The sequence below is a fragment of the Engystomops pustulosus genome, chromosome 11, assembly GCF_040894005.1.
Source record: "Engystomops pustulosus chromosome 11, aEngPut4.maternal, whole genome shotgun sequence".
Taxonomy (NCBI): domain Eukaryota; kingdom Metazoa; phylum Chordata; class Amphibia; order Anura; family Leptodactylidae; genus Engystomops; species Engystomops pustulosus.
Window position 1 is genome coordinate 24128983 of NC_092421.1, and position 20405 is coordinate 24149387.

The window sequence follows — 20405 nt, forward strand, 5'->3', positions numbered from 1 at the left end:
TATACCTGGATCATTAACAGCAAACTGCATCAAGTTATGGGAGCGTCTGTGTAAGACTGCAGTTCCTGTGTCATCATCATTATCTCTTCTCTGCTAGCCCCTCCTCCCCCATGCAGCTTTTAGCTGACCCCGTGCTGCAGGCATATCAAACATATCTGCAAAAGGGAGGGGAGAGGAAGAGCTAGCAGAGAGCAGATAATGATGATGATTGCAGCCTTTCATAAAGGACTTGGTGCAGTTTGCTGGCAGGGAGCCAGGTATACTTATCAGAGTGGAGACAGTAATGTTAATTACAAAAGCAGAATGGGAATTGGTACTAAAACGGAGACCTGAAGGCACACTGTATCTCTCTACTGAAGCCCAACATATTTTTTTTTACCTAGATGATTAAGCAAAATGTCCAAAATTACCAACATAATCTTTGGGTCGGGCCAGCTGAGGCACAGAAAATAAAAAAAGTGTCCCCTTACATCTCAGAGCAATGAATAACATAGAAAGGAAATTAATGTCCTTTTACCTACCAATTTCTTAATTCTATCAAATCAATCTACACAAAGAGGAAAATAATATGTGGGGAACAGGTGAAAGACAGAACAAGATATGGTACATGGTACAAAATGGACGCATACACAGTCATGTCTTCAAAATGTTTAATACAGCCTTCATTTCTAAAGTGAATCCTAGGAATTTTGGGACGATTCACAGTAATCTGAGACCTGCCTGTTCAAAACAAATAGAAATAGATGTGCAGCGAGATGAACAATGCAATACGTGTTTATGGAGACACACCTATAGAATAAGGCCCTGGTTTCTGTGTACACCAGCCTACATGCATGAGAATACAGCGAGACATTGGATTTAGCTGGATGCATGTTTTCATATGCAGAATCCCAAAATTAAAAATTAAATGAGTTATATAAAATGCTAGTCTGAGAAAGGTCCAGTGTTTTTCGGCAAAAGCACTTGGTATTTATATATGTACAAGTGGAATTACATACAGACCGGCAGAATGTTTAGTGTGGTACAATGAACAGCAGTGTCAGATGAAGGAAGACGATCTGACGGAGGTTTGGCCTTTTCCTATCTGCTTCTGTCCTTCATCTGTTGTGGGGGTACGCACATCTAAATCTCTGGTTGCTCTGCTAAACCCGGAGGATCAGGGCCTTCATATCGTTGATGAAAATTAGTTCTTTTCCTTATCTTTTCAGGGGCTTTTCTCCACAAAATGATCTCCTGTTAAAATAAAAAAAAAATTAGAAAAGATGTTTAACACAAATCTACCATCAAAATCAAACATCATTAACCAGGGGCATTAACTCATAGATCCAGGCACTGTGATTGTTATAATCTTCTTATATTTGTTATCTTCCCTTACAAAATCAACTTTTTATAATCATGCTAATAGAGGGTTCTAGAGGGGGGGGGGCGTTACCAGAACACCTCCATGTTCTGGATTCAAAGGCTGTTACACTGTGCAGGAGCACCCCCCCCCTCCCAATCTGTGCCGAAACCACCTCTGCTTAAGTGAAATTCCATTGGGCAAAGGGGAGGGTTAGGGGTTGGGTATTTCTGTATTGCAATGTATTTTTTTTTTTTTGTTTTGCTACTTGTGTACTTTCTCTTGTGTGTTTAAGAAAAACTTGAAAAAACCACAACAAAAATGTTTTGATAAAAAAAGTGAGATTATATCAGTCAGAAGGTGGGGATTATGCTGAAGGGGTAGGAGAGACAATGTAAAAGCCTGTGAAGAGGCAGCATGAAGGTGCTCTAGTAACACCCCAATCGTCTTCATGAGCATAATTTTAGTTGATTTGAGGCAACGGATAACAAATAAGAGAATTACCAGTCACTGTGCCTGGATCTATGGGAAATAAAGTGTGATTTTGATGACAGATTTCCTTTGAGAGAACCTGTTAGCAGAAATTAGCCCAATAATCTTCTAGCAGTCTGTTGTGAAATAGATTAACACCTTCCACATGTTTCTTTCATGGACCAGTGTGCTGGCATCATCCAGAAAATCAGCTTTGAAGTGAGATGTAAATTGGTTATATAATATCAATCTCTCTCCTCCTCAGACCACCTCTGCTGTAATTGACATCATTCACTCAAACTTTTAGAGACTCAGTTATGATGTCCCTTGTCACCAGGGGGTCGATTACAGTAAAGTGGACATTTTCTGACAAGGGGAACTTGGCTTCAGTCAACATTGATTTTACGGATGATGCCACCATACTGGACTACGAAATAATCATCTGGAAGGTGTTAATCTGCTTGACAACATACTGGTAGAGTTTTATTAGTTCAATTCCTGCTGACAGGTTCCCTTTGCACTTGTACATGTCTTGAAGCAAATTTGTTTTTATACTTCATGGATTGTCTTCATCTTAGGCTATATTTACATAACCGTATTGGGCGGAGGGGCGTATATACGCTGTATATTCATTCCCCGTAGACGGCATTGGGTGCATGGTGCTATGCGGGAGTGGCACTGTACCACTCCGTAGCGGGGAGAATGATAGGACACGTCCTCTCGTTTCCCCCAATAAGCTGCTACGTGAGGGGTGGGAGTGAGCAGCACTCACCCCCTCGTCCTCTCCCCGATGCAGACGCGTGCCCGCCGTACTACAGTACACAACGTCGTGTTAATGTAGCCTTACTTTGGGCCTTTGAAACTTTCAAAAGCTTAGTGAGTAGTTACATCTCTTCACAGCCTCTAATTGGTTTGACATAACAAAAGCAAAACTTTCAAACTACATGGAAGTCTATATGATTCACACGATTTCCCAGTGCCAGCAGTACTTCTGTATATGTAATAAGTCTCATAGGACACTTTATCCCATGACATATAAAAAAAAAATGATGCAGTATCTGCAAATACCGATTTTATTTTAAAATCCTTGACTTGTGCTGCACAGGTTGTAATATGGAACAGATGCGGTTCCCAGTTAACCTTCTGCACATGAACTTGCACTTTCTTGGGCCACAAACAACAAATCTGCCATCCATTGTTGGCGACCGATGAGTCCTCTCACACATAGATAAAACTGCCTGAACCATAAACACGGGTAGGAATAGGACCTGCCGGAGGTTGACAGCTCAGACAGTCGGGTTAACTGCTACTCAGTAACAATACATGTGTCAGCAAAGGAACAGAGGAGCTCCCTGACGACTAAGAGTTCCCAAAAGTGCAAAACGTTTCAGAGGCAATGAAAAACTACCTGTTGTTTGAAATATCTTCTGTCTTCCTCATCGACAAGGACCAAGTTCAAGAAATACCTCACTGAAAACTTTTTGTTTACATCTCTCATTGTAGGTGTGGGGTCGTAGCCAGCGAGGAACAGCCGGATGGGAATGGATTCTCCTGCAGTTACAAAAAAAATTAGTTGACAAATGCAGGCAATAATTCATCTAAAAGTCAGGAAAAATGTACATAATTTGCCAAAACATAATATGATGGGTAATGTCTAAACATGGATAAGATGGTGCCATTGCCGAAACACAGATTGGGCATCACTACGTTGTCTGCAGCTAAGTGAATGGAGATGCATTGTGGTTACCGGTTCTGCTGTGATCACAAGTCACAAATATAGCACTTGTCATTATTATATGTTTTTTTTCAGCCACGAGGTACAGTAAAACCCCATTCACCAACATTAGTTGCGGTGAAGCAAGGCAACAGTGTGGCACTAGCCTAACGCAAAAAAACAAAAAAAAAAAACGGATTTAGAAGTTGCAGTTGCCCAATAATTATGGAGAGACAAAGGGAGCATACCGGACCTTAAAGGGGTTGCCCAAGTTTAAAAAGTTATCCCCAGGGACCTTTTAATCATAAGAACGGGAACCCTGTTCTAATAAATGGGTTGTCCGTCATGGAAAAACATGCAACTTGCCGCTTCATTCACGGACTATATGAACGGTAGAAATAGCAAAGTACAGCGCTCAGCAGTCTCCAAGCACATACCTGTCCCGCTGCTCCTGTGGATGTGGGATAACTTTTAAACTTAGGACAAGAATGCAAATAAGTTTTCCAAGGTGTTAAATTGAAAACAATGCCTCCTTTTGCTACCTTGAAAGGCAGCCCCCTTAACATCAAGTATGACCTACAAGAAGTCTAAAAACATGATGTGGGATTAAGCCAATGCCATGGGCATCACGCAGTTACGTCAACAACTGTACCACCCAGTATGCACCCTGTGCCTCCCTCTCAGCAGAATTAATTAGGACTCCATGTCTCTAATCAGACTGTGAAAAATCTTCTGGCCTTTATTGAGTCAACGGGGTCCAAAGGTACATTTCCCATTTGCACCAGGAGTTTTTTCAACCCACGTGGGAGGCAAATACTACACAATGTGGCGTGAAAGAAGTCCATGGCTATTTGCAGCGGATGTTGCGGATTACGTTGCAGAAAATTGGCAGCATTTACATGGGGCGTTTTTTTCCATGTGAAAATTGTTGCTCAATGTGGAGAATAAAATAACGATCATGTCGCCTTTCTTGTGCGCCCTCAACAATTTTTGAATACTTTTATTTACATTGTAGTCAATGGGAGAGTGAAAATCTCCATCAAATCTGTATCATGATGGTAAACTGTACAACAATACACAGTATAAAGCAAGAACATGGCTTACCTTTCACTGGGGCCCCATCCATAATTTCATATTTAGCAACAGTTTCGGTTTCAGTTGTAGTACTGGGTCCTTGAAGACAAGAAAAAGTAGACATTGTCCATATTACTTCATGTTCTTCTGTATGGCCAGAAGCAATAAGCCTCACACAATACAAAGGTGTATGACATCATGGGCAGACCTACACTTACTGTAAATAATAATAATAAATTCTACATAATATATGACATTATTAGAGTTGGAGTGCATCAGGAGTCAATGCTTAGTTTTCTATGTGGACCCCCTTAACCCAACCACTCCAGAAATACTAACCTATATTCAGTCAATAAGCTGTGGATGCAGCCTGTCAGTCATTAGATATGATCAGTATACATGTATATAGGAGGAAAGGCATTTTACCTATTCCAGTTATTTCCTTTTTGATCAGCTGCAGTTCCATGTGCTGAATTTTTATTCTGACCAGCAAGAAGTAAATTTTTCCAACAATGACATCTTTTAAGTGGTACCTTGGAAACATAAGAGGAGAAACAGGTTGTTTTACATGAAAAATAAAATAAAATTGCTGCCTTTTAAAAAGGTAACAAGTCATCTTGTGTAGGACCACTAAACTGCCAGTGGACTAGTGGTTCCATACAGCCATTTAGGTTCCCTTTGGATTCTATCCTGAATAAAAGCCTAATTTGTTGATATGTATTGGCGTCTTGGTGCCTGGGACTACCAGTCGGTAGTGGAGTGTATATTTTGAGTAGTGTGGATTATCAAATTCAGCAAATAAGGACTGACCTTAGGGTCAAGACCTCACTTGCTATGACTAGAAAAACTCATTACAACCCTATGGTATATAGCAGAGAACTATTCGTGCACCTACGAAACAGTTTAAAATCAATGTGGCACATCATGAAATGATAAGCTAATGTCTATGCTGAATGAGCCAACTACTAAATGTTCAATTACCGTATTTTTCAGACTATAAGGAGCACCATCAATAAATGCCTGCTAAAACGTCTAGGTTCATATACAAGGCGCACCGGATTATAAGGCGCATGTGATTATAAGGATGAATGACCAGCAGATGGCAGACCTGTGCACATTTCAAGGCAGCTGTTGTCTGCAAGTATGATTCATATAAAAGGCGCACTGGACTATAAGGCGCACATTTGATTTCTGAAAAAAAAAAATCAAAGGATTTTTTGTACGCCTTATAGCCCAAAAAATACGGTACTCATAGGTTATTTATACAAAGAATCGGGAGGAAAGCCTACAAGGGGTTATCTAAGGAATATAAGAACTCACATATATATTCTCACATTATCTTGTGTCCCACCCTTTCTGGTTGCTTTGGGGGTTAAAATAATTACTCTAGTCTGAGAGACCAGGAAGCAGTACCTTTACATTGTCTTGTAATGGCTATCTGACACCAGGTCACATGGTCTTCACCTCCAGAAAGTCATTGTATCACATGACCAGGGCTTCATTCATGCCGCTGTACTAAAGAAACTCGTCTCAGTCAAAGCAAGTTGCCAAATGTCTGACAGCAACTGTGACCGAGTGGTGTGGGGGTCCTCGATTTATATTGCCGTGCTGATCCTGACCCTCTGACTCTCCCCGGAGGACCATGGTTTGGACCATCATTGCAGGGCAGTGTAAAGGTACTGGTTACTGGTTCCTCAAGGGTGAAACAACTCAGAGGTGAATACAATGATCTCCTCCTATAACTTTATAGGGTTTCTCACAAAGATATGGAAATGTTTCCGAAGTTTCTTAAAACTGAAGAGAAGTCGCTATATTAGGAGCATTTTATTGGACAACTTGTCTCACTAAGAATACTACAGCCAGCCTCATCGCTTTTAGGTCAGGTATCCCTTTAAATAAATGCAATTAACATATTGCATTGAGGACAAATGAGAAAAAAGCTGATTGATGTTGGCTCTATGAATGTTTTGCTTCGTATCAGTGAGGAAATAAAGTAGAGCACTTACTTAGATTTGTTGTATTCGAATTCTATGTGTAGGCAGTCCTCTATCCCAACTTCCATTTTGATAGAGTTGTTGACATCTGGATATGTGGCAAGCTGATGTACAATTAAGTCATACTCCTTCACCAAGTCTGTCAGACGTCGCACTATTGTCACCTTTAGAAAATACCTGGAAAATAATTAATTCACTGAAATTCACTTTTATAGTCTTACACTTCAAAAAGTTAAGAGTAACAAAACGCTGATAAAAAAAACAAATAAATTGCTATACAGAAGTTATATATCCCACAAGGTGAACCCCATAAGAGAGAAATACATGATGATACATGGGATTTCTTTTTCCCTTGCCCCCCACCCCTCCTTTCCAAAAACGAAGTTAAAATGAAAGTAGCAATCAGATGACTGTCCGATCTACTTCTTCCAGGCCATTTGATAGAGCCTGCAGCAAGTGGTGTACGGATATCCCCGACCTGTCTGCGGAGGACTGGAAAGAAGTGGAATGTTCTTTCTTTGATTCAGTGGTTGGTGCCAGAGACTTCATAATTCAATGGCGGTTTCTGCATCGTATATATTTTATACCAGCTGGACAGTGTAGAATGGGGGGTATCTCCATAAGATCTATGTTTTCATTGTGGGGCTGCAGTGGGAACATTTCTACATTGTGTGTGGGATTGTCCTAGGGCAGCGATGGCGAACCTTTTAGAGCCCGAGTGCCCAAACTTCAACCAAAAGCCACTTATTTATAGCAAAGTGCCAGCACAGCAATATAATTTATTTCTCCTTGTTCTTTGACAACTTTCAATCATTCAGCCTCCTAAAGACACCAACGCAGTTGAAAGGAGGAGGGCAAATTCGCCTATCATTGTAGGAGATTCTTTGAGTCCTGTCTGGTGAACTGGTCATGCTATGACGATGGCCCGGGTGCCCACAGAGATGGCTCAGAGTGCCGCCTCTGGCACCAGTGCCATAGGTTCGCCACCACTGTCCTAGGGCATTCGTGGCGAACCTATGGCACGGGTGCCAGAGGTGGCACTATGAGCCCTCTTTTTGGGCACCCAAGCCATCAACAAAGCATTCAACATAGAACTCAAAGAATCATCCTGCAGTCCCAGGAGACTCGAGAAATGATGCTCTCGGTGCTATTTTAAAGCAACACTTCCTTGATTGCTTGGGACTGCAGGAAGAGGTAGAACATGTGGAAAAAGGAGGATTATCTTTAGAGCTTCCTTAGGCCCCACATTTCTTCCTGTCCAGGGGGACCATAGCAAGATGCTACAACATTAATCAAACAGTCAAAATTTGCCCTTCTTTCAACTGTTTTGTTGTCCTCAAGAGGCCGATGTAGTTGAAAGTTGTGGTAGAACAGGTAGCAATAAATAACTACTTAAAGGACACCTGTCATCAGGTCTCTGTCCTGTCACTACTACCTGTTGGAGCAGCTCACAAGGATCCCATCCCAGCCTTAATCTAGTCAATTCATACATTAATCATTGTAAAATCATCATTTCTTTATTATGTAAATGAGGCTGGTCACATGGTCAGAGGCAGTGATGTCACCCCTGTTACACCTCCCCTCTCCTCCCCCTGCTCATGTCTGTGTGTAATGTATAGTAAAGCATGGCTAGTGTGTGTGCTGCATCTGCTGACATGCTGCATCCTCCTAATACACATGTGTGAGACACAGACATCAGCTACACAAGCACCTGACATGTTCTGCTGTAACATGGCTGCTGCCTGGAGCTGCTGTATCTCTCCTACACACACACATGCACACACAGGCTGCAGGGGGCGCCAGCACCAGGAAGCACATCATTATACAGCCTCACATCATTATACAGGCTGTCAGTCATGCACTGGGGGTGTGGCTGTACCTCCCACTCATGAATAAGACGGACAGCTTTGCATACAGCTTTAGGACCTCATTGCTTAGGGTTACAGGCATGTAGAGGGACAATGAAGGGATAGAGGCAATGCTCTCTAATGGCAGTTTATGAAAATATATTTAGTTTAGGGGGGTTATTTTGCATGACGGGTTCTCTTTAAATTGCAGTGCTGCCACTTTGCAATAAATAAGTGTGTTTTGGTAGTAGTTTGGGCACCTGGTCTCTAAAAGGTTCTCCATCACTGTCCTAGGGTGTCTGATTTTAGGTCTGAGGTGCTCTTAACTCTTCACTCTCACTTTGAGTTTTTTTTAGATGTTTACTCTTCTCTGCCCGCACAGTTATAATGTCTTGGAAGGACCCTGTAAAACCAACACTCCGATGGCTGACTCTAGTCAATTGCTATGTCCCCCTATTCCGAATCCTTTATTAAAGTCGGAAATGTCCAGATAAGTTTGGGAAAATTTGGTGGTCAGAGATCTCAGACTGTTGCTAATTTATCTCCTGTCATATGGGTGGGTTGTGGAGGAGGTGCAGCTGTATGTTTGGGTGAATGTGGATGAATGTGTGTTTTTTTCTGTCTTTTTTTTATTTTTATTGGTGGTATAAGCTCTCTACCCACTGGGGTCATTACCCGAGTCCTTGCACAAGTATGCTATATTGTGATATGTACAATTGATAATTGCCACCTCTTGTTTGCTTGTATAGTTCTTTATTTACAAAATGCATAAATAAAACCTTTTAAAAACAGATTTCATACAGAAGAACCTTTGCACACATCAGCAGTGTGATAACTTTGTTACAGTACTTACCTTAATCTTACATTGGAACCCATGTAGGACTCATAAGGCTTCTCAACTTGCATGAACTCAAAATCATAACTTCTGCTTTGTGTCAGTTCTCCAGGCAGGGCCAGCTCTTTGACAAGGTTCACAAACTCATGTGTATTGCTTTTATCATTGAACAGTTCTAGAAAAGATGAAGAAGAAAAAAAAAACACAACGACTTTCAATTAGGATTGAAACAGACGATAGCAGTCGGTCCGTGAACCCCAAACTATGCAGTGTCCTATTTCACAGACCGACCACAGTTCAGAGGATGGGGCTCCAAGCATCCTAGTAGCATGAGATGGACTCCATGTATCACTTATCACTATGATGCCTGGATTCCCATCCTTGGCTCTGTGGTCGGTCAATAAAACAACACACTACATGGTCCGTGATTCACAGAAAACTACACCCATGTGAATCCGCACTCATATGTATATATCTATATGTTGAGGCCGATTTAGAGGCTCACCCATATGACCTATGCCTTTAAGGAAACCTACCATTTAGAATGGCAGGGGTAAGCTGTAAGTACCGAGCACCAGCTCAGGGTGAGCTGGTGCCGGTACTTACTTTCGTTAGTGTTATAAACCGCGGTATCACGGTTTTAACACTTTTTAAACTTTAGAGTAGAAGACGCTTCGACTCTGCATGCGTACGGTCACGCGCAGCGCCGAAGCCTCTTCTGCTCTAAAGTTTAAAAAGTGTTAAAACCGTTAGTTTATAACACTAACGAAAGTAAGTACCGGCACCAGCTCACCCTGACCTGGTGCTCGGTACTTACAGCTTACCCCTGCCATTCTAAATGGTAGGTTTCCTTTAACTTGCAAAGTTCATTAAATTTAGACCTAGTCTTATCAGGGTTTTTTTTTAGTGCAGAGAAATGACCACGTCCTTCATGACCGCCTAAAATTCCTTTGCTTTCTTTCCTTCAAATCATGATCCTGAGATCACCTCCCCAGGGACCAAAAGAGTGTAGTCTACAGGAATAACTACATTGTAGAATAAAGTCATTTGTTGAATATATTTCTGTAACTGTTCCATTTATTGGAATGGAGTTTGCAGAAATTGGCAGAGGATGTCCAATTGAATGAAACTACATCCTGTCACGTGCAAGACTGATCTATGATATATCTCAATGGCAGCTAAAAGAACAACCTCACTTTTTTTTTTTTAATCAGGGCAGGTTTTAAAAAAACCTTTAAAATTAACTGGCGACTTACAACCATCATTTACGAAGCACCTTCCACAGTTAGGCCTCGTGGACAAAATTGTTCATACATTACAGGTCCCAAACGGGAACATAGGGTAGACATCGGCAGTTGAGCACCACTAACCCCTCCGATGTCTTTAGGAAATAAGATTATATTAAGGTAAGTTTTTAGACAAAAGATATTGATTAAATCTATTCTACATCTGTAGGTTACCAAGTGGCTTCAAACACTTCCACAACTTTCATAATCCAAATAGTCACTGCTATATGAGATATATTTTACCCATATTCTCTGTCATTAAGTTCTATGAAATAGAGGTTGTGCAAACTCACCAATTTGTCCCACAAACTCTATTCGTATCCCTTGGTGTTCCAGTCTTTTACCGGGTTGCTTGAAGACTATGTTGACCTAGGCAGAAGAATTACTTTTAAGTTACAATTTGAAGTGAGAAAACAACAGGAGTCTCATCCAGGAACACCCCTTTACAATATAAGGCCACCATTGCCATTGGGTTTTCCTCATGCTTACCCCTGAATGATCATATAAGGGAGTAATTCTACAATTCTGCCTTTCAACTAATAATTATTATTATACAGTGCCTACAGATTACGATGGGGCTCACAATCTAAACAACCTAACAGTATGTTTTGGAGTGTGGGAGGAAACCAGAGTACCCGGAGGAAACCCACGCAAACACAGAGAGATCATACAAACTCTTTGCAGACATTGACCTGGGTGGGATCCGAACCCAGGACCCCAGTGCTGCAAGGCAGAAGTGCTACTCACTGCCGCCCTAACTGATTCATGTATCTGTTTTTTTTTATAATTTGCTTGACTATTTTAAATAACAGCTACTCTTGTAATAGCAAGCTATTTCCCTTTTCCATTATGGTTATAGACAGATTTATGGCCTGACCTAGCAGAAACGTCAAATAGTCAACCCTGCCACCGAGCCATCATTGATCACTTGATGTACACTCACAGTGAATTGGCCACTACATGCACTATATAAGGTAAACTAGCACCCGTCTTCTCTCTGGGCATTGTGTTTGTGTGTGGGCTCAACTATACAACTATGAAATCCCTTCTCTAGCACGACTGCAAAGATGGCCTATGTGAAGCTGTCAGTGGTCAGCAGTAAATCACCCGGTGTAAAAAGAGAAATCTTGAAACTTGATCTTTACAAAACAGAACTTCTTTTCTTTCCACCATCTAATAATCGACCCAACCCTGACCTCTCCATTTCCATCTATAGTACTGCCATAACCCTGAGGCAGCAGGCCCACTGTCTTGCTGTACTCTGACCTCTCGTTTGCTTTGGATATTTACCATATTTTTTGGACTATAAAGGTGCAAAGGGTTATAAGGCGCACCATCAATAAATGCCTGCTAAAACATCTAGGTTCATATATAAGGTGCACCGGATTATTAGGATGAATGACCAGCAGGTGGCAGACCTGTGCACAGTTCAAGGCAGCTGTTGTCTGTAAGTATGATTCATATATAAGCCACACTGGACTATAAGGCGCACCTCTACTTTCTGAGAAAATCAAAGGATTTTTTGTGTGCCTTATAGTCCGAAAAATACGGTAATCACTGGATCGCTTTTGATCCATGCATCTCAAAAATATTTCAAGAATCCCCCCATTTCTTATAACTGAAACCTCTAATGCGCCAATTGTCACACTGATTCAATCTGGTCTAGACTACTCTAACCCCCTACTAATCAGTCTTCCACTTAACTCTCTCCCCTAATGCAGCAAACAGAACACAGATGCCTCCAGTCTGCGCCAGTCACTGCACTGGCCGTCTCCTTCCTGAACACAGTTTTAACTAATCATCCTCATCTACAAAGCTCTGCAAAGTGTGCACTGCCATCTGCCAGTGAACATCTTCTTTTCTTTTATTCAAACCTCCCATCTCCAGGACTTCTCCCGTGCTGCACCAATTCTCTGGAATGCCCTTTCCTGGACGAATACCAAACCAACAATCTTCTCACATGCTCTCAAAGCCCACCTTTTTAGTTTGTTATCCAGCAAACACCAGATGCCAAGCTGCAGTCTTCTCTGCAGTCCCAATGACTTTGGAATCTGTATGCAAGATGATGGCTGATGACTGGTCAAAGCAGCGGCATTTTTAATATGCTACATTTTTCCATTCCCTTATAAATACAGTAATGGTTGGACCATTATACAAGTGCTTGTGTCACGCCTTCATCCTTGTGTGTAAGCTCTTACGAGCAGGGCCCTCACTCCAAATTGTTTTATATGACAATGTTTTTACTTCCCCCACCGTAATCTGTATAGCGCTATGGAATTTGACAGTGCTGTATAAAGATTTTTATTATCTGTGGCAACATTGCAAACTTTATCCCAATACAGCAGCAATAATAGGTGCAAATAAAGCCTGCCGACAAGTGGCAAGTGTTCGGGAATCAACCGCCTTGGGAAAATCAATTCCCAAACATTGCTCCACTTCCATTCCTTTTACCCCTTAATGACCGCCCTATCGGCAATCTACGTCAGTCATTAAGGGTACAGAAGATTTAGGGACATTTTGTCAGTCTGATGCCGGTCTCGGGAGTTTTTCCGATCCCGGGTGTTAACCCCCTTACATGCAGCGGTCCCCCTTGGATCCCTCCGATGTGCCTACCGGGGGATCCCATCCCTCCTGCCGCAAGTGTCCCACTTGAAATAATAATTAAAATCTCATGAATAAGCTATAGACCCCCAAAACGAATTATCTATACATTGTATCTGATCCCGTAAATTATAGTTTGTACAATGTGACAATACAATGTGGGCATTAAACATTGCCGAGCGTTTCATCATTTATTATGAAACAGTCAGTTTTGCAGGTCCATATTGTTTAATCCCATGTGAACCACTTAAAGGGTTAATAGACTTAATAGAAGTTGTTTTACATACGTTGAGGGGTGAAGTTTTTATACTGGGGTAATTTATAGGGGTTTTACTATTATTTAGGCCTCTCAAAATCACTTGGAAGATGAGTTGTCCCTCAAAATGTGAGTTTTGGCGATTTTCATGAAAATGAGAAAAATGGCGGCTAAAGTTCTGCGCCTCATAACATCCTAGAAAAATGAGAGGACGCATAAAATATCATCTCAACATAAAGCAGACATTCCAGGAAAAGTTAATTATCAAACCTTTTGGGTAGTTTTACTTCCTGCCTGGAGAGCAGAACATTTTAAACTTGGAAAACAAAGAACTTTTGCCAAATTTATATTTTTTTCAGAACGAAACTCAAAACTTATCACTTAAATTTTACAACTAACATGAAGTACAATGTATCACGAGAAAACATTCTCAAAATCACCTGGATACGTTAAAGCGTTCCGAAGTTATAACCAATTATCGTGAGACATGTCAGACTTGAAAAATTAGAGTCTGGTCATTGAGCTGAAAACTAGTGTCAGTGATAAGGGGTTAAAAATATCAAGGCCATGAAGCTACACTGTCTGTATTACTGGACTCTCCCCATCAGAACTCAAACAGTCCACAGCCCTTTCTGTTATACAAACTGTAGAATCAGTGTGGTTGGAGATACAGTGTAACCTATTACAAGGCAGTATGATATAAAGATGTCCTTACCTTTCCAGCTACGGATTCCCCATCGTAGAACAAAAAATGTTTTTCAATTTTGCCTTCTTCAGTTTTAATCTCAGAAAGTTTCCTGGTGTCGGCATCATTGAGCGCAACTTCAATCTCACAAATTGGACCAAATAAACCACTCAGAAAACTCTGCAGAGAAGGAGGAAAGTGGTTAAAATAGCAGAACAACTTTATGGGCAAAATATATGAAAGTTGGTTTCTTGTAGTCAGAAGTCCCAAACTAAATACTGTGCGGGAACCCAGAACCAAAGCCTCAGTCACCTATGATAATTCAGTCACTACTGCGGTCTAGAGATGAGAAGACCTGAGTTCAGATCTGAGGTTCAGGTGCATCCTGTGCAACCCGGCAAATTGACCCCATACCCCAGCCAGCAATATGTCCATGTCATATGGGACGCACCTGGACCGGAACTTAAAGTTCTGGTCCGCTCAATACTAAAAGCACGATTACAGTAGTCCAGCAGGATGACGGGGACTGCACATGTTATTGTTTGGCAAATATGGATGACCTATAGTATATTTACACTAAATTGTAAATTATAAACCTTTCAAGAAGTCCAATAGTCTAGAGAATGACCACAGATTTGTACCATCAGGGGCAGAAAATACTTTTTCTATGGATAAGACTACAGATCCACGTGTGGCCCCATTGTAACTCAAGCAAATCCAGTGCTTTTACTAATCCGTGACCTTAATGAATGTCTTGACTATTTTGCATAGATTTTTAATGGAATATGAAATTATTGTAGAGATCTTTCATTTTAAAGGGGTTATCCGGGTTTTAAAAATTATTGAGGGCAGGGCTATTTAAAGATAATAAACATGTACTTACCTTGTCCGCGGCCGGTCTTCTCTGTGCGCCAGTTTCATTAGAAGGGTGCACAGGGAGCTTCCGGCCAGCCAGAAGCTCCCATCCGACACCATCTCCCGGCGCTTACAACACTGAGAGATGGGGACGGATGGGAGGAGTTGGCCACATCGCGGAACGGAAGCTCCCTGTGCGCGGCTTCCGTGCCCCTGTAAACAAACAGGGGCACGGATCGAAGGGACCGCGGCGTGGGACATCGGCGGTGCCGGAGGAGGTAAGTACATGTTTATTATGTATAAATAGCCCTCCCCAGCCCGGCCATAAGTTATTTTTAAAACCCGCATAACCCCTTTAACTAGCATTACCGTATTTTCCGGACTATAAGGCGCACCATCAATAAATGCCTGTTTAAATGTCTAGGTTCATATATAAGGCGCACCTGATTATAAGGATGACTGACTAGTAGGTGGCAGACCTGTGCACAATTCAAGGCAGTTGTTGTCTGTAAGTACGGTTCATATATAAGGCGCACTGGACTATAAGGTGCACTTTTGATTTCAGAAAGATTCCACATGCGAATCGTGACAGAATACTGAATTCTTGGACTGCTGTTAAGATGGTGCTTAGTAAGTTTGTGTGCGTCCCATTATAGCCAATTATGTGTAATGTGTCAACAGATTGCGGTTCTGAGGAGAATGAAACTGAGCGTGTAATCAAATAGAGATAAGAGATGAAATCTTGGCCTGCAGAATCATACGACAAATACCAATCACATATCTGCTTGTTATAGACTGGGCCTGAAAAGTGTCTCACCCAGTCCAGGGAAAGATCAATCACTAATGCGCTACATTAGTGATTACCATGGGGAAGCATCCTCAACAGGCCCGGACACTGGTATCTTAGTGGAATTAGAAGAAAAATCTTTCCGATTAAAGGAAGAATACAAAATGCATCCTACTAGCCAGAGGCATAAGCTCCCCATATGCTACATACAATTACCCTGTCACATGGATTTCTGCACTGGGGTGAGTACAGTAACATCCTTTATTAAGATCTTTTACATGTACATTAAAAATAAAAACATCACAGTCATAATCTGGTCGTACTTAAAGTGGTTTTCCCCACAAAACAAGTTAGGCCCTAACTTGCTGATTGGTGGGGGGGGGGGGGTCTTGGTGATGAGATTCCCACAGATCACGAGAATGGGGAGTCTGATGTACCGCAGTCTGATCCCTCGTCGCTCACAGAGAAGAGCGGAGAAGCAGGATGCGCATGTCCGTGCTGCCGTGTTCCTATCTATGGTGCTGTCGGAGATTGTACGGCGCTTGGCATTCTAAGTCAGCTTCATAGAGATTAATGGGGCAGCCCGGCCATCCGCTACCGTCTACTCTGCTTATTTCGGGGAGCGACAATCTACTGAGGAAGAAGTGAAGCACTTCGAAACACATCTAGCGAATACCAACACAAAGCTCGTATGAGATTATCCGGAGGACACAATCTACAAGATTTGATGCTAATATAGCCGAGTTACTGACAGGCATATCAGATATCACAAAAAAAAAAATCGGAAGGACATCATCGGTCCAAGGCCACATGATCGGCTGGTCTAACGCATGCGCAGTATGAACTTGGAGAAGATGCAGTGTCACAGACTTTGAGAGGCGAGTAAGTCCAAAAGAAAATCATCTGGCCGTGAGTAAAAACTGGATACATAACTAAAATGTTGCCAAGTAGTTACCAATACAAAGTGGAGACACAAACAAGTTACTATTAAAGGAAACCTACCACTTGTAGTGGCAGGTTTCCGATGGCAATACCGGGCACCAGCTCAAACTTTATAGCCGGCGCAGGCAGGTACGCGCTCGGCGCTTACCGTGCGCGCGGCTACATAGGAAGTGAATGAGAGCCGCGTGCACGGTAAGCGCCGAGCGCGTACCTGCCTGCGCCGGCTATAAAGTTTAAAAAGTGTTTTAAACCGCGATACCGCGGTTTAAAACACTAACTAAAATAAGCTCCGGCACCAGCTCACCCTGAGCTGGTGCCCGGTATTGCCATCGGAAACCTGCCACTACAAGTGGTAGGTTTCCTTTAAATAAGAACTATTGGAATGATCAAGAATACTGAAACCTACCCAATGTCAGACAGGCTACATTCACACTACCGCATGGAGGACGTATGTACGGCCTATATATGTCCCCCATAGACGGCAATGGGCGCACGGCGGCCTATGGTAGTGGTACGGTGCAGCACGCATGCGCCACCATACCGCTGCATTCCCCGTGAAAAGAAAGGACATGACCTATTTTTTCACGGCATACGACGCAGTGCGCCAAACATCCCTATGGAGAGGGGCGGGGGTGAGCAGTGCCCACCTCCTCCTCTCCCCGCCCGCTGCTGTGTGCCCACCACGCTACGGTACGGTGGGCAACGGCAGTGTGAACGTAGCCTTACGCTGTTGGAGATTGTATTATCAGTGGTACAAAAGTCTGATTACAACATCTATAGAATTTTGTATTGACCGTATTACAGTGTCCTAGATAAGCAGAGTATACAGGATATAATTATAGTTGTGTGGGGGATAGGTAGGGCCCTACCATTCCATACATAAGAAACCCCTGCATCCTAAACAAATGACTGCATATACATGATACATGTTTTTTTTACACATTTTTGTAACATGTTATGATACTGAATAAAAAGTTACTATTTAAACCTTAATTGTTTTTATCTTGTATCTAAAACCATAAATGCCAGTGCCCGTATACATTTACTTATTCGCTGAATATATATTAGTTTGTTGATATCGAGTGCCATAAGCAGGTAATATACAAGTAGCGCGACGCATGTAAAACGGGAGTGTCCTAAACAAGAGGATAGTCTATGGCCCAATCAGATGAATGGATTGTCAGCTGGCAGGGTGAACACACGGGTTTGTCTAGGAGACAGACAAAGCACAAAACGTTACCTTATTGGACTCACCATGGAATATAAAGGGACCTGAAGTTGGTTTACAGTCCTAAATCACCCTGACGGGTTCTCTTTAAATCATGGTATAGAATAGATTTTAAGAACTGACAAAATAATAGAGGCTTTCCGTTCGTTTAGGCGTGTCTCATGTCATCGCATCCAATTATTAAGACTGGCGTACTAATTATAAAGCGTACATCATGTGACTGCCTCGGGTGCAAGAAAAACTGGGCATTAGTACATGGAGGTAATACTTTCTGCAGGAGTAGTTCTATCAGACAGTGTGGCGCACCTCTGGGACCAGCACCCATTTACAGGACTGGAGTCTTATACCCATGTGGGGGTGTAGCGTCTGGCGCCTGCATGCACACGGCCTCCCGTGACCGAAAGACCATGGGCTGTAAACATTTTCAGCTTTGGGTTTGTAAGGCAGAGCCAATCCATGTGAGCGGACGCGACAGTCCTTATGAGAACCATGTAGAGGAGCAGGAAACCACAGCATCCAGGGAACGCACCTAAAGGCCGCTGCAGTAGGGGAACATCATGGAGGGGTCTCCATAAATTTGGCGACCCTTATGAAAGCAAATACTTTATCGCTCTGGGTCAGCCGTGGCATCTCTCAAGAACGCCTAACGTGGAAAAATCTGCTTTGATTGGTTTTTCCCTTAAACATTTCACACCTATCATGAGAATGGGGATATTTGGACACAATGAGGCACATTTACTAAGGGTCCGAACACCGCATTTTCGTGGGGTTTCCTGACTTTTTACCATTCTGCCCTGAATTGCCCCGGGTTTTTGGCGCACACAATTGGATTGTGGTGCATTGGCGCTGGCTTGCATGCGACACAAATCGGGGGGCGTGGACGTTGGACAACCCGACTGATTCGGACAAACCGTGGAATTTAAAAACGAAAGGCGTAGGCGGGAAATTGGGTGCACGAGCTATGTGAACAGCGGGATCACGATGGGACGGCTAAGTAAATGTGCCCCAATGGGGTGCTAGTTCTGCTCTAGGAGACTGAAGGACATATGTTCTTGTGGCTGGTGGGGGTCCTAGTGATGGGAGATTCTATTCCACATGGTGCATAGGAGATAAGTGGCGTTAGTGGGAAATCCAGCTTACAGCTCACATTAAACGAACATTCCCCTCAAGTAGGTTATGAAATGTTATTACTAGAATTCCTTCTTTTATGTGAAATCTCTCCAGTTGACCAAAGTCAAAGATCATGTGAAAATGAGCCGAGAAGAGTCATATTTTTCCTGAGATGAGTCAAGTTTAGAGGCTTCAGGGGGAGCATCCCTTCAAACGTCTCCATCTTTGGTTCTATAGTACATGTTTCTAGACATAGAATGAAGGAAAGAGACCCCTGCAGCCTCTAAACTTGACTCATTTCAGGCAAAATATGACTCTTCTCTGCTCATTTTCACTTGACTTGGATATTTTTTTTTCTTTTATAGGTATACAGGTGATATTATAGAATTGTAGAAAAGGACATTACACTACCTGAGGGGGGCTGCTAGTTTAACGGGAGTAAAACCTTGTTAATAAAGTGTCCCTTTAAGAGCCTATCCCACTCTACAGCAGCACCTGTTGCTAACAAGGAGTCTAAACTTTTTCAGATGTCCCCTGAGTGGCCGCTTAAAGGAATATGTATGCAGAGGCACTACATTGGGGATCTCCAGCCTGGGCTCGGCTTCCCCTTTTAGCCTGGCTGTAGGCTCAGCTCTTGGCATGTGGGTGTTGTCCTAATGTACCTGGGTGCAGGGGCCTGTGTCCTGCCCATAGCACTGGCAGCAGTACACGTCTCCCCATGACAGACAGACAGGCTGCTCCCTCCTCCCCCAGTGCACAGGACGCTGCGGAGCCCGCACTTATCACATGTCTATGGGAAGTTGTGCTGCACTTCCAGGCTCACAGTGATGACAGCTCAGGCCGCACTAGGCCTCTGCTCATCCCCGGCCTCGCCCAGGACACGCCGCCCCGCGCACTGCAGCCCCCGGTGTATGGAGGAGGCCGCGCTCCCCGGACTCTGCCCGCACTCACCATCTTCTCCCACCGACCGGACCAGACCCTCTGCACCGACCGCACGGCTCCACCCGCTGCCGCTGTCACGTGACTCCGGGGGGCGGGCACCGTGTGACGCCACCAATCCCTTGTGATGGGTCAGCTGACCCGGGTCCCTTGTGATGTGTGAGGTCCTGGGGCCTCAGTGTAGGGCGGGAGGGAGGGAGGTCGTGTCACGTCATATTACTTCGTGTATCCTCACACATGTGTCACATACATGAGCACCGTCTGCCTTATGATATGGCAAATATCCAAGTTCCAGTCACCACTAACGAAAACGAACAAATTCGCCCCAAAAGAAAAACGTTTATTGTTGCGAGGAAAAACCATTGACTCCATAGACTCAAGTGTCACCATCACTAATGTAATATGGAAGTCACGTGACACAAACGAGAATAATTGTGGTCGC

At 43.0% G+C, this 20405-nt stretch overlaps 1 protein-coding gene across 1 annotated transcript; it reads right to left on the bottom strand.

The window, feature by feature from the left end:
* Positions 1-636: 636 nt before the first annotated feature.
* On the bottom strand, positions 637-20142 carry VPS26A (VPS26 retromer complex component A). Its single transcript, XM_072130988.1, has 9 exons — positions 19976-20142; positions 14133-14282; positions 10854-10929; positions 9293-9449; positions 6605-6769; positions 5025-5131; positions 4629-4697; positions 3219-3361; positions 637-1233 (listed from the first exon to the last, which is right to left on the bottom strand). The coding sequence occupies exons 1-9, from the start codon at positions 19976-19978 to the stop codon at positions 1123-1125; spliced, it is 981 nt and encodes a 326-aa protein (XP_071987089.1). The 5' UTR covers positions 19979-20142; the 3' UTR covers positions 637-1122.
* Between the last annotated feature and the right edge of the window lie 263 nt (positions 20143-20405).

Excerpts from the sequence above, each read along its gene's own strand:
- VPS26A (XM_072130988.1), bottom strand. Across the intron at positions 5,132-6,604 it reads TTCGAATACAACAAATCTAA|GTACCACTTAAAAGATGTCA; the intron begins GTAAGTGCTCTA and ends TATGTTTCCAAG. Across the intron at positions 3,362-4,628 it reads GGATGGGGCCCCAGTGAAAG|GAGAATCCATTCCCATCCGG; the intron begins GTAAGCCATGTT and ends TTGTAACTGCAG.